Below are 12,796 nucleotides of genomic sequence, written 5' to 3'. Positions count from 1 at the left end.
TACACTAATTCAATAAAGAAAGTAAGAAGAGGAGGTAACTAACTGTGCTTCTCATTTATCTGAAAATATTAATGAAAGATGGAAAATACTAAGTTTTTTTAATAAAGCTTCTATGGTTTTGATTATGTTTTTAGGAAGTAGGCCTATTTATTTCATGTGGAAATATTTAAAAGTATATTTTGGAAGGAATGGATTTTCTCATTGAATTATATCAAAAAGGGTTTTTATTTGCTTATTTATCATTGTTTACTCTTTGGGGCCAGCAACGACGTTTAATATCACTGTTGTCCCTTGAAGAAACAGGTAAATCAAGCTGCTTCTTCTCGTTAATCATTGATAATCAATCAATTACCGGACAATATACGTGGGAACGGCAGTGAGATCGTGTCTGGACACTACATTGTAGACACGGTAGACAGTGTAGACAGTGCGGTGGTCAGAGAAGTGAAGGCATGATATATGAGGAGCAAGTAGAGCGAGGCTGCAGCCAAGTGACTCTAATAGTCTCACTGTCAGAGCTCTCTACAAACACTGACACTATACAGTTAACAGTGAGCATATCCTAATCAACATAACGTACCCCAATAGTCCATGACCTTTCTGATTCCATCTTTATCCTAAACTCTAATACAAGCTATGTCTGTTTGTCTGTCTGTCTGTATTTAATATACATTTCTAAATCCATAGTGGAAGGATTTTGACTAAATTTTGGCATTGGGGATTTATAGCCCTTAAAACGTTATAGGGAACAGTCACTACCCCAGGACAATTCGCATTTAGTTACTTGAAAATAAAAAAAAATAACATTGGCCGTACGGGTTGCCAAATAACCATGTTGATTGAACAAAATCACAAGGAAGAAGTATACAAAAGACTTGTAACATGTGTTTATAACAAGCCACCCACAGTATACTAATAAATTACAATATACAGTACAACGAGAAAAAACATCAGTTGTTACTATTTAGCAAGGATTACTCGATATAGAAAAAATATTTGCGATCAAGTACTGATTATTTTACTTGACACTCTCCTATCAAAACCTAATCCCCGAAGTAATGGTCGGTAATTGATAGCAAACTATGGTTCAACAGTGAAATAAATATAATATATAATATTATACTGAATATATATTTTATGTACATTTAACATCTAAACAAAAATCTGAAATCAGGTTTTCAATTTGAACAAACTGTCAAAATAATGTTTATGCAAGTATAGGCTATTAAAACTGTTATAAACGAGTGATTTTTATTATAGAATGTAGAATAAATTAATGTGTTGTGGATTGTTAGGTTTAAATTTCCATCATAATAAATATAAATTCCACTGAAAATTAAATATGAAAAGCCCAAAATGAGATGTAAATTAAATGTGGGTTTCATTAATATTGCTTTTACAATCGAAATAAACTATACCGAGCCATGGCTTGGTCCCTCGGTACTTATTAATTGAACTGTAACTAGTCCCTAAATAGTGTGCCGTAAATTAATGCACAATTATTTGAAACTAGAATATTTTAAATTTATTTTCATGATTCATTGTTTAAGTATGTAAAGCTGTTCCTAAAAAATATGTAACAGGTTTGAGGACGAGAGCTTATAACTTAATTACATACAAATTGTACATATCTCAATTACATTACTTTTAGGTTGGATTTTGAGGTGGTATGGTGGTAAAGCGATGGAGCTTCTATCCTTGAGGCTATGAGTTCAAATCCCAAAAATCACCAATAGCTATAATAATACTGCCACCCACTCTAGGCCTAGCCTAGAGTAAGATGGAATATTCTTCCATATTACTGTATATATTACTTACTCCATATATATCTCTTTATCGGACCAAGCCTAGCACCTTAGAATTTAATGGTGGGACATAAAAATGGTGTTCAAACTAAAACCATAGATTAAATGAGTAGACACTCTTCGACTTCTATTTAATCTCTTTAATATTTAGTCTCTTTGCTAAAAACATAACAGAAAACATTATTTATCGGCTATATTGTGATATTAAGAAAGTACTGTAATTGTTATTTAATATTTAATGACTAATAATACTGACACAGTTAGTTACTGGGCTGGAATAGTAAGTGAAATATCAACTGCAACGATTGAACAAGCACTTACTATTTATAACAAAATGTTGCTAAACCATTGTTGTATTTACGATAAACGACGGTTTCTCTGTCGTAAAGTTGTTTAGGCATGAGCCTCAAAGCTTTGTACATCAAAGTTGTTGACGTCTAATATAAATTCTGTCGGTGACCTAGACCTGACAAACCGTCTTTGAACTCTTGACTTTATTGCGTTGTTATTGTGCAATTAAACAGCTGAGTTATTGTTGGACAACAAATACTTTGTCTGTCGGCTAAAAAAGCACCACAGTTAAGGGATGCGTTTTTGATCAAAAAATGCAAAGCATAATTTTAAATATACTAGAAAAGCTACAACATACACTAACAGGTTCTCTGTGACGTTAATATTCTCTTTTCAGTCTGCTTTATCCAAAAGTCAAGGTTATAGTCTGTGCATGTATGATAGACATCATCTGTGAGTAGATTTTTGCTATTATTAATATTGTATTCACTTACATGCGAATTATTCGTAATTTCAAAAACCCCTTGAGTACAATTGAAGAACAGATAGTCTAATCTTTCAGTTTTATTAAAACCAACCACCCTTTCAAAGATCACTGCTTAACATAATTAACAACTACAAAAAACAAATGATTACCTGATAATGTAATCGAGTACCTAGTACTCAAAAACTTCAATATTAAGCTGCATTCTATTAGAACAATTTTGAACGTAGACATTTTAAACTTTTGTGGTCAAAAAGATTACTAAACTAAACTATACGTTAATTTGACTTGCTAATTCACAAACAAATCAAGAGTATAAAGGAATCCGTCTGCAATCACTACCTCAAGAAACGGTTGATCTAACACTAACCAATATAGTTTCTAGACTAAAATATTTGTATGCCTCTAGTGTAATGGTTTAATAACATTATTGTTAGTAGGAAGGACCATGATACATTCCCTAGAGGGTCGTTCTTTGACAAATGGGAGAGATTCGCATGTAAAGCTTTCCTTTTCACTTTGCGTAATTTTATTCTGTGGTTTCCGGGTATTAAAACATGCCCACTAAATAAAGTCCCAATTTAGTTCCAGTTTTAAAGATAAAGAGAAAATGTTAATGTACATAATCCTAATATTGTTGATTTTATTTTATTATAACTTCAATTTTATAGAACACAATTCAAATTAAATGTATATAATGATTTGCAGGTCAATGATCAATTATTCAACACGTTTGTTTAAACATTTAAAAGAGTTAATATACGTCTATATTTATCCATAAAAACAATAGCACATGTAAAGGATTTATTATTTTCTAGTTTGAAACACGTTTAATATTGTAATTATTGCAGTGAAAAGACAACCATTTAATTTTAACGCTGAAACTAAATTGTACTGTACAGGTTGATTACTAAAGTGGCTACGTAAAGCACAACTTTCTAAAAAAACTACTTGTTAAAATGGCATCATAGTCACCAAAGTTATATAGTAGTTAGGCTAATGTCGTTGAAAATAATATTATTAACTTGCTTTCAACCTTAAAAAATCATGGATTTTAATCATTATTGTAAAATACTATATCAAATTCAATATCTACTAAGTTTTATAACGAACATCAATAGTAAAACTCATAAAACCGAAATGTAAAGCCCATGATGAATATCTCTAAAGATGGACAAAATATCATGATTATTTTATCATACTAGTAATACAAAATAGTATGACAACAAATTAAAACAAATTTGTTCACAATCAACTAAACACATTGGATAGGTGCTCTAATTATACAATTTAGGATTACTTTTATTACAAAATTTCTGTTCAATTTATTCTTAGGTAAAATAATAATTCATTACTAATTAATTTATAAATGTATGTGTGAATTGCATTTTCTGCATAGACTTCCTCTACATGCACCCTGCTTAGATGAACCATTGCTGCAATCGGAGGCTAGACTTACAGCAAAAACTGTGACCTCAATAACATAAGCTCACGACCAGTAGGTTCGGATAACATGGATGCAGAAATTATATATTGAAGCTCAGATACAAAGACTGAGTACAGCTTCTTATGTTTAGTTGTATAATGGTTCAAAATTAATTATATTGCAACATTTTGTATAAATATATATTAAAATTTGAAATATTTGTAATAAGTAAATAACAAGTAAATAATTTTACAGTGAACATCACCGCCACAACAAATAAAAAATATAAAAATATGAACTGAAAACAAGATTTCGTTTTAAAGTTATTTTAATACAAAAATATACTTCATCATTTAAAAGATATTCAAAATTAAATATTTCAAAGGATTCATTAAGAATATTTATGACGGTAAAAATTAGAACCCTATAAAGGACATTAATTAGAATATACTAACTAGTGCCTCACATTACAGTTGTCAAGTCATGTTGTAGTTTTAGTTTTTTTTATTATCATTAGTTATGAACTAGTATGAATAAATTGTAATTTTTAAATTAAATTATTATAGATTAGTATTAATTTCAATTGATTTTTTATTTAAATTTATTGCAATTAGAATATATTTTGGAACAAACCCAATTAAGAACCAGCATTTTTATACAGTAAACAGTATATTTTGCCTATTTGAACAAAAAATGTATGTAAGTGAATGTTAAAATTAGTTCTAGAATACTATTGTAATATATTTTGTGTTTAAATAAATTTCAGCTAAATCTATTTTATTTTAGAATGAAAAAAAAACGGAATTAGCTATTTTACACAGTACACTTTATGCTTTTTCTGTTATAAGGAAAGTGTATGGTAATGAATCGTTAGAAACCATAACTGGTATATTTTAAAAACAATTTACATTCAACAACAAAATATGTTTTGCACAACTAAATATCTGCATTTTCCAGTAGTCGGAAGAGCACTGCTAGTGACAGTTATACGAGTGTCAGATACATTATATGAGCAATATCTCTAGTAATATCAGGTAAATGCGCGTTCAATACTTGTAATGTAAATGATATACATTTGCAAATCGTAGTTACCTATTTGACCTTGTACTTTGAAGGTTGCTAGGGATGGCCTTTACACTCCAATGAAGATAGTTTCTCTTCTTATATTGTGTTAAAATCCGACAGAAATTCCACTACATACAAAACCGGTACAAAAGTAGCTTTACTAATTGTACTCGTAGTTAACTTGTATTAATTACCTATGTAATATAATCTTTACATGACTGAATATGTAAACAAAATGGGTTTTCATTGCTATCAGCTTTATAATAAAACTACATAGTCTATCTATATTTTTTACATTGTAATAAGTTTATATGATTTAAAAAGCAAAACATTTTGTCAAAACATTCATCACAGTATTTCCCAACTCCTTTAACAAAGTCTGTAGTTGACTCGTTCACTTTTAAAATGGTAAATACAAATAGATTGATTGTAAAACCAAGGAAATTTGTTTTAGTACCTACTAATTATTTCTATTTTTTGTAATTATTTATATTGTTATGAGCCTGGGATTGTTGTTCTCGAAACGGATTGTTTCAGAGGGTAAGAAATCCCAGCTGCTTATTTTGTCTAAGTATTTAGCCTAACTCTCGCACTATATTGTCTAAAAGCACGAGACATGGGTTCCATAAGGGAACGTACGAATAGTTATTTAAAAGTGTGCTTATAAATCCTTACTAAAATAAGGGTGACTGTGCTTTCGAACAAACTTGATTTTTTTCGGGTATGGAAAGTTCAATAACCTTTGGTTTTCGAGACAAGTAATCTGACTTCACGTATCATAGAAAGTAAAAAAAACTTTGTAGCATATAAAATAAGTATTTTTCAGTTTTTAAGGTATAATAATCTACTTTTATTAACGCCTGAACTTTATTAACAAAATCATAACTAAGTGTTTCACCTATGTAAGTTTTTGGTTGCCATTTTAAAAGTAACCTGTCGTATGACGTGAACCGAAGGTGTAAAAGGAGTGGATTTAGGGTTAGACTGTTTTTATTATGAATCAAAACTATAGCTATACACTCGTATTTTAATTCAAATCCAAATAATCGACGTTCAGAATATATTTGTATAATTTCCCATTAATAAAAGTAGTCACTGCCCCAAAGTAACACAATCATCTTGATCAAATATAACGTTAATATCCGTGGGAATACGTACTAAAAATACTATATCATTTTCCCCCTACGTTCATATTATTATTGATTGCTAATTCTGTTGTACGCAACGGCAAGCAAACCAATGAATAATCAAACAGATTTAGGCTCAAAACCTCAGTTATTTTGTCAATCAGGGCCATACATGCATAAATAACAACCGACCAATAACTAGTTGTTCCCGTTCTAATAATAGATGAGATAACAAATTATTATCCGTTCCAATATTATTGCCTCTTTATATCCAGGGTAATAATATTTTGACATTTAATTTATTTACTATTTAAAACTCGTCATGATGTCATAGGACCTAAAAAAATTCTTAATCTTTTATTCTAATGGCTCTTAATTCCAAACATTAAGACATTTGGTTCATACAACATGTAAACCTTCGTTAATTTGATCAAATAAATATTAATTGGTACTACATAGTTTTAAACATCGATTTAGAGTTAATATCCACGTAAAAAAATATCTTCGTTTTCAAATACAAATAAAAATTGTGTGCTAAGCCATTCTAGTCCAGCTTCGCTAGTCCACCAGTAAGAGCTACAAAAGTGCAATCTTTTACTATGTACAATACCATTAACTATACAGTATATACTGGAAAAAGTAAAACCATGTTGACTGGAACTTATAAGCGGTTTTAGAAAGATTTTAAGGCGAGAGAGCACTAACATATCAAACACCTTCCACACTGATGAAAGGATGGTAATACGTAGGTCGATAGTTCTCGACTTTCAAAGGATCGCCTCCTACAAATCATGGGTAGTAATGTAAGGTATTTTCTCTCTATAATACTTTTTAATATACCCACCAGCGAATCATAAGTGTTAAATGGTTTTCCTTTATAAATTGCCCTGTATTACCATTGTATTACCATTATAATTATTAGAATTATTATCATTACTGTACATTATTACCTTTGTCATTGTATTACCTTGCACCCTATCCATTTATTTTATTATGTAGTTTTATTAACATCACGAATCAATTGATTTTTTGATTAAAATAGTCTAATATCTACGATACTATGTATATAATACTAAGTATTGTACCACAGTAAAAAGTATATCAGAAGTATTGCCATCATTTACGTTAAGTATATTGACATTTCCGAATACAGTCAGTGTATCGTAAATCATGATAATATTAACTCGTCGTAGTTCGGTAAAACAATACTGAACATTATACTGCCTTGATGTAAATGTACTGATTTATGAAACGAAAGGGTAGAGGTCATTCCTACAAAGTTGACCAGTGATAAATTAATTAGGTTTTGACCAGACAACAATGTTGTTGATTATTATTGTTGTAATAAATCCAAAGTAGTTTATATCTAATATCTACCAGGTAACGCCGTGCTCAACAGAGAGAAAGAGAGATATACTACAAAGCTAAAAGGTCAATAAATCCTTCTACTCTACAGGTTTTTTGTTTTAAATTGGCATTTTGATTGGCCAAGTAAGTTTTACATTTATAACTATAGTTCTTCACTTGCAAATGTGCTAAGCTTTTTCCAATAAATTCATCAACGATCCCGTAAAGATTTATTTCATCTCATATTATAAAAAAAATTAAAAATTGCAAATTAAATTCATTATTTTACATGATTTTCTTACAGTAAGTCAAGCCGATGTTATAAAAACAAAATATAAATTTGCTATTCTGATAGAACTACACTTTTCTTTCCTGTATTTAAAATCTCCATTTTACCAGTCATTGTCAATCTTAGTGCCAGTGCATTACTCAACACACCTAGTTGGCTATTGGACGCCAACCTCTACTATAATTATCGCCTTTACTATCTAGCTGCTTATCCGATATATGTGGAGGACTTGTGATATTTCTCAGCGCGAGGTTTACCATTATGTGCTAATATTATGAATTCATTGTAATTCTCCACAGTGAAAGTTTGGCACTGGATCAAACTGTACGTTAATAACTCGCCATCTCTGGCAGAAAATCTTGTTTCACACACTTAAACATTCGTTCTACTTGTTTCTTCAGTATCAAAGAGGTAATCCATACTTTTTCGTGGATTCAATATGAAACATCAACTAGACATGTGTTTCTCGCGTTAAACACGTCAGAAAAACTACAATACATCATCCACAACACGAGGAGACTTTGGATAAAATAGCTTTATGGGCACAGCAAAGTTAACTAATCAAAGTATGTAACTATATCACATAAATGGTGCACTCTAAATCATTTAAAATTTAATTGCTACCAAGTACTGGGAAAAATAAATGGGTTCGTAAGAGGACGAAATAAAAGTTACAAATGCTTTTCAGTTGTCTTTTAATAACTAATTATCTACGTCTTGTATATACATTTTTCTGTTTGGTAACCAAGATTTAGTTCTCGTACGAGTTGCCACTTCTGTAACCGTTGGAAGGACTGGAGTATTCGCCAGTTGGGTAGTTGTTGGAGGGTCTGGAATATCCACTGGGGCTGTTGGTAGGGCCGGAATATCCAGTAGAACTAGTGGAAGGGCTGGAATTTCCAGTAGAACTAGTGGAAGAGCTGGAATATCCACTTTGACCGTTGGATGGGCTGGAATAACCATTAGGGCTGTTGGAAGGGCCAGAATATCCGCTAGGTCCGTTGGATGGGCTGGAATATCCGCTAGGCCCGTTGGATGGGCTAGAATATCCGCTAGGGCCGTTAGAAGGACTGGGATATTGATTTACATGGTAGTTGTTGGAAGGGTTAGAATATCCACTAGGGGCATTTGATGAGCTGGAATATCCAACCGTAGGATAGTTGTTGGATGGACTGGAGTATCCTACTGTAGGCTGGTTGTTGGAAGGGCTTGAATAACCACTAGCGACGTAGTTGTTGTTAACAGAAGGTCTTGAATATCCTGAAGCTCTGTAGCTGTTGGAAGGAGTAAGATATCCACTTACACCGTTGTAGCTACCAAAGTAGTTTGGAGAGAAGTTGTTGGTCGAGTCGTAGTTACTAGAAGCACTTGAATAGCTGGACGAAGTAGTGGAGGAAGGAGTCACGTAGGTAGTCTGAGGGGCGTAGTTTCCACGGGAAGCGTAGTTGGCGTTGCTAGGGTTGTACCCTGAGTATCCATAGTTGACAGCCGGAGCGAAAACTGGAGCATGAACCACGGGGACGTAGGGAGCAGGTACTATGGCACGAGCTGTGTTGGCTACGCGGTAGGTGTTAGCGTAGGAAGTGCTCAAAGGAGCGTGAGCGTAGGTGACTCTAGGTTGAGGGTATACAGTAGGCTGAGCGTAAGTGACGGGCGAAGCGTAGCTGTATGTGGGGGCAGCGTAGGCTACGGGGTGTGGGGCGTAGACAGGAGCGTAGCCGGCCGAACCAGCGGCAACGATGAACGAGAGAACTATCTGTAGAAAGAGAAATATATTTTAAAAATATGTTTAGACATAAGGAGTTAAAATAAGCTACATAAAGAGTGATAACTGCAGGAATGACCAGTGTGTGTTGATTACTGTGTTTGGAAGGGATTCCTAAATTAAGAGAAATATGAATTAAATCGTACATTTATAAGAACTGTTTGAACAAATATAAAACTATTTTTTTACTTGTGGTTGTTGTATTGACAGTTTTTTTTTTGTTTTTTTTTTGTAATTTAAGCTAGATTTTACTTTTAGAGGAAAGCCTGCCATAGACTCCTCTAAATAAAGCATAAATAAGTCATTGTAGTATATCAAGTTAACCGCAAAACTAAAAATTATTAGATACTTATTAAATTATCAGATACTTATGGGAAACTTAAAATCATTTCATTGTAATTTTGTTTTATTATTAAAATTATGACACATATTGACTACGTTTTGGTGTATCGTGCCCACTTTAGAGATTAGTAGTGTCTTGGCATATCTATTTGGAATTTAATTTAGTTTCCAATGGGTCCACTCCTAGTTGAAATCTATTTGTTATTGTTGTGTTTACATTTTTTGTTTTGTTATTTAATTATTACAATTTTGCTTCCATCAAACATATGTTTTACTTTTAGCGAATTTCCCTATAGGGAAGTAGCTATTACCGTAGGTCTCATGGTAAGACTTAGGCCCGGGACCGATTTACTTTTTCATTTTAATGTCCCCAGAGGCCAAAAACACCATTCGTTCAAATTTTTATATATGTATATATATATATATAGATATATATATATATATATATATATAGATTTATATATATATATATGTGTCCGTGAACACGATAACTTGAGTAATTTTTATCCGATTTTGATGAAATTTGGTTTGAAGGTGTAAGGCGGGATAAACTTGAATGAGTTCGCGATCCAGCATGATCGGACCATGGGAACAGGGTTTTATGGGGGGTTTTATGGGGTAAAAATTGGTTTTTCTCACTTTTTACCCTCAAAACACAAAATTTCCCAATATTTCTCTAAACCTTCTTAAAGAGCTTAAAAAAACAAACAATTAAGTATATCAAAGTGTTTTTTTACGGTTATTGGTTACGGAGAAAACTAAAAAAATGGTAAATTTAAAATTCCCATGTTATTCTTATGGAGAATATTGTAAAATGTTGTAGTTTGCTTGTTTATGGATATATTTTGATCAAACTTGGCAAATTTATTTATTTTATAGTAAGCTATCAATATTTTACTAAAAACACACTACTTTATTAGTTTCCTTGTAGCAGCAAACCTAGGTACTCGTTAAACCTAATGTTATTTAAATAGATCAATTGAAAATCAATTCGGCCAAATGGAAATTCGCTTAGACGGCAGGTTTGCTGCGGCGGGGGTATTTTTCTAACATGAGGGGATTCCTCTTACAAAACTTTGAGTTGAAATACAACTAGATAGGACTAAATGTAGATTACATTATACAATTTAAATTTAGCATAATAAATTAGTGATACGTTTTTAGAATTTTTGTAACCAAACCAAATGAATTGGTGTTCTTACAATTATTGTTAAAATTCAAAGACATTCTTCCCGAAAATTGTTTTAACGTCAAATAAAATTTAAAATCTATGTGGCATAACTTTTATTCAAAAGTATTTCAATTTATTTTAGATTCTCAATGATATTTTATATTCTTAGCTGTGGTGGAGTGGTACAGGAACATGCACTTAAGAGCACTTTGTTTATATAAGTGATAACTACCCTTACTTAAAATACATTTTACAAGCTATCAATAGAACTTTAATCGTTCCTGGATACCATATTTAAAGTGAATTTATTTTCTTTCCTATATAGTTAATTCTCAACTACTGTATAGAAAAGTGCTTAACTGAAGATACTTACCAGAGCTCGCATTGTGAGAGAGTGTCTAACGGTACACGGGGTAAGTGTATATATATCCTGGGCTCAGTCAGAGTCAAGTTACAAGTTATAAGATATAGTATCGTCACCCTCGGCCTGCTTGCCTATACCATGACAACTTCCCTTGGGTTAGGTCATACCTGCATACACCTAGTCTAGACCGCTTTAGATACCCTCACAATCTAGGGAACTAGATGGGTCGTTATTTTTGTAAGATTTGCGCAAATAAAGGTCCCCACAAGACAGTCTGCAGGTACTGTGACCTTTTATTGATTATTAAATAAAGGTGTGTTGAGATTAGGTTAGTTCTTGGTCAAATTAGCATCCCAACCCAGTTATTGTTTCTAAGTATATACTCCTTTTGTAAATGTTTAATAAAACTAGTGTAAAGTAAAGGCATCCCCCATTGACCAAACTTAACCATAGATTTGTTTCTGATCTACATTTCAAAAACTACTATAGACTAGTGTAAGTTTATGTGGTGGTATTCCTCCTAAAGGTGCGATTGACTTTACATATTCTATCAAAAATGGCCTAATCAACGCCTGATTACTATTTTGCGACTGGTTAGGGTTCCATTACTTAGTTATCGTAACCAATCACGAAATTACTTTTTATTAGCATCTTCGATATGCATATTTTTGGTTAGTTTTAATAAACGGAAACTACCTCTAGGTTTTACAGTTATATGTGGATGCTCCTTTTACTACCGTACGTGTATAGTCTAGTCAAGATATGAAAAAACACCCCTTAACCTTAAAAAAATTGCTCTAAAAGGTTTTTTGATGGTTTTCATTTCCAAAAAGTATGTTAAATTACATACTAAAAGTCTAATAAAATCGGAGTCTCGGAAATTGGATTTTTCCAATATGGCGTCCAAAAATTTGAAAACATAATAAACCTTACTATTTTCCCTGTAAATTTTCTTCTGAACCTCCAATTTAGACCGAATTTGGTACAAACCTTTGAAACTGTATTATCTATAAACTATTCATGATTTAAGATAAATAATATACAGTAAACGTGTTGTATGAGGTTGAAAATAGGTAAAAATCTGTCTCAAGTTGTTAGTAGTAAATAACTTATTTCAATATTGGTCACTATAGGGAACAAAACATTTTATCTCTAGTCTGTGCTATACCCATGTTGTAAATCCTAAAAAATATATGCAATTTAGCATTTTAATCATTAAATTATTTTACGTGGTGGTGGGATAGTTATAAAAAAACTATGTAATTCTTATGGAAATTCTGAAAATTACCATATCTTGATTGTTAATTCGTACGCTTGGAT

At 31.9% G+C, this 12,796-nt stretch overlaps 1 protein-coding gene across 1 annotated transcript; it reads right to left on the bottom strand.

Moving 5' to 3' along the window:
- Positions 1 to 8,512: 8,512 nt before the first annotated feature.
- On the bottom strand, positions 8,513 to 11,502 carry LOC129002166 (uncharacterized protein DDB_G0271670-like). The gene is made up of 2 exons (XM_054429773.1): positions 11,486 to 11,502; positions 8,513 to 9,590 (listed from the first exon to the last, which is right to left on the bottom strand). Exons 1-2 carry the CDS (start codon positions 11,495 to 11,497, stop codon positions 8,586 to 8,588), a joined length of 1,017 nt encoding a protein of 338 aa, XP_054285748.1. The 5' UTR covers positions 11,498 to 11,502; the 3' UTR covers positions 8,513 to 8,585.
- Positions 11,503 to 12,796: the final 1,294 nt, after the last annotated feature.

This window comes from Macrosteles quadrilineatus, unplaced genomic scaffold (genome assembly GCF_028750875.1).
Source record: "Macrosteles quadrilineatus isolate MER2022 unplaced genomic scaffold, UCM_ALF_1.0 Scaffold_9__3_contigs__length_116548681, whole genome shotgun sequence".
Classification (NCBI taxonomy): Eukaryota; Metazoa; Arthropoda; class Insecta; order Hemiptera; family Cicadellidae; genus Macrosteles; species Macrosteles quadrilineatus.
Note: the sequence above shows the minus strand (reverse complement) of the source record. Positions and strands in the feature narration are given on the sequence as shown.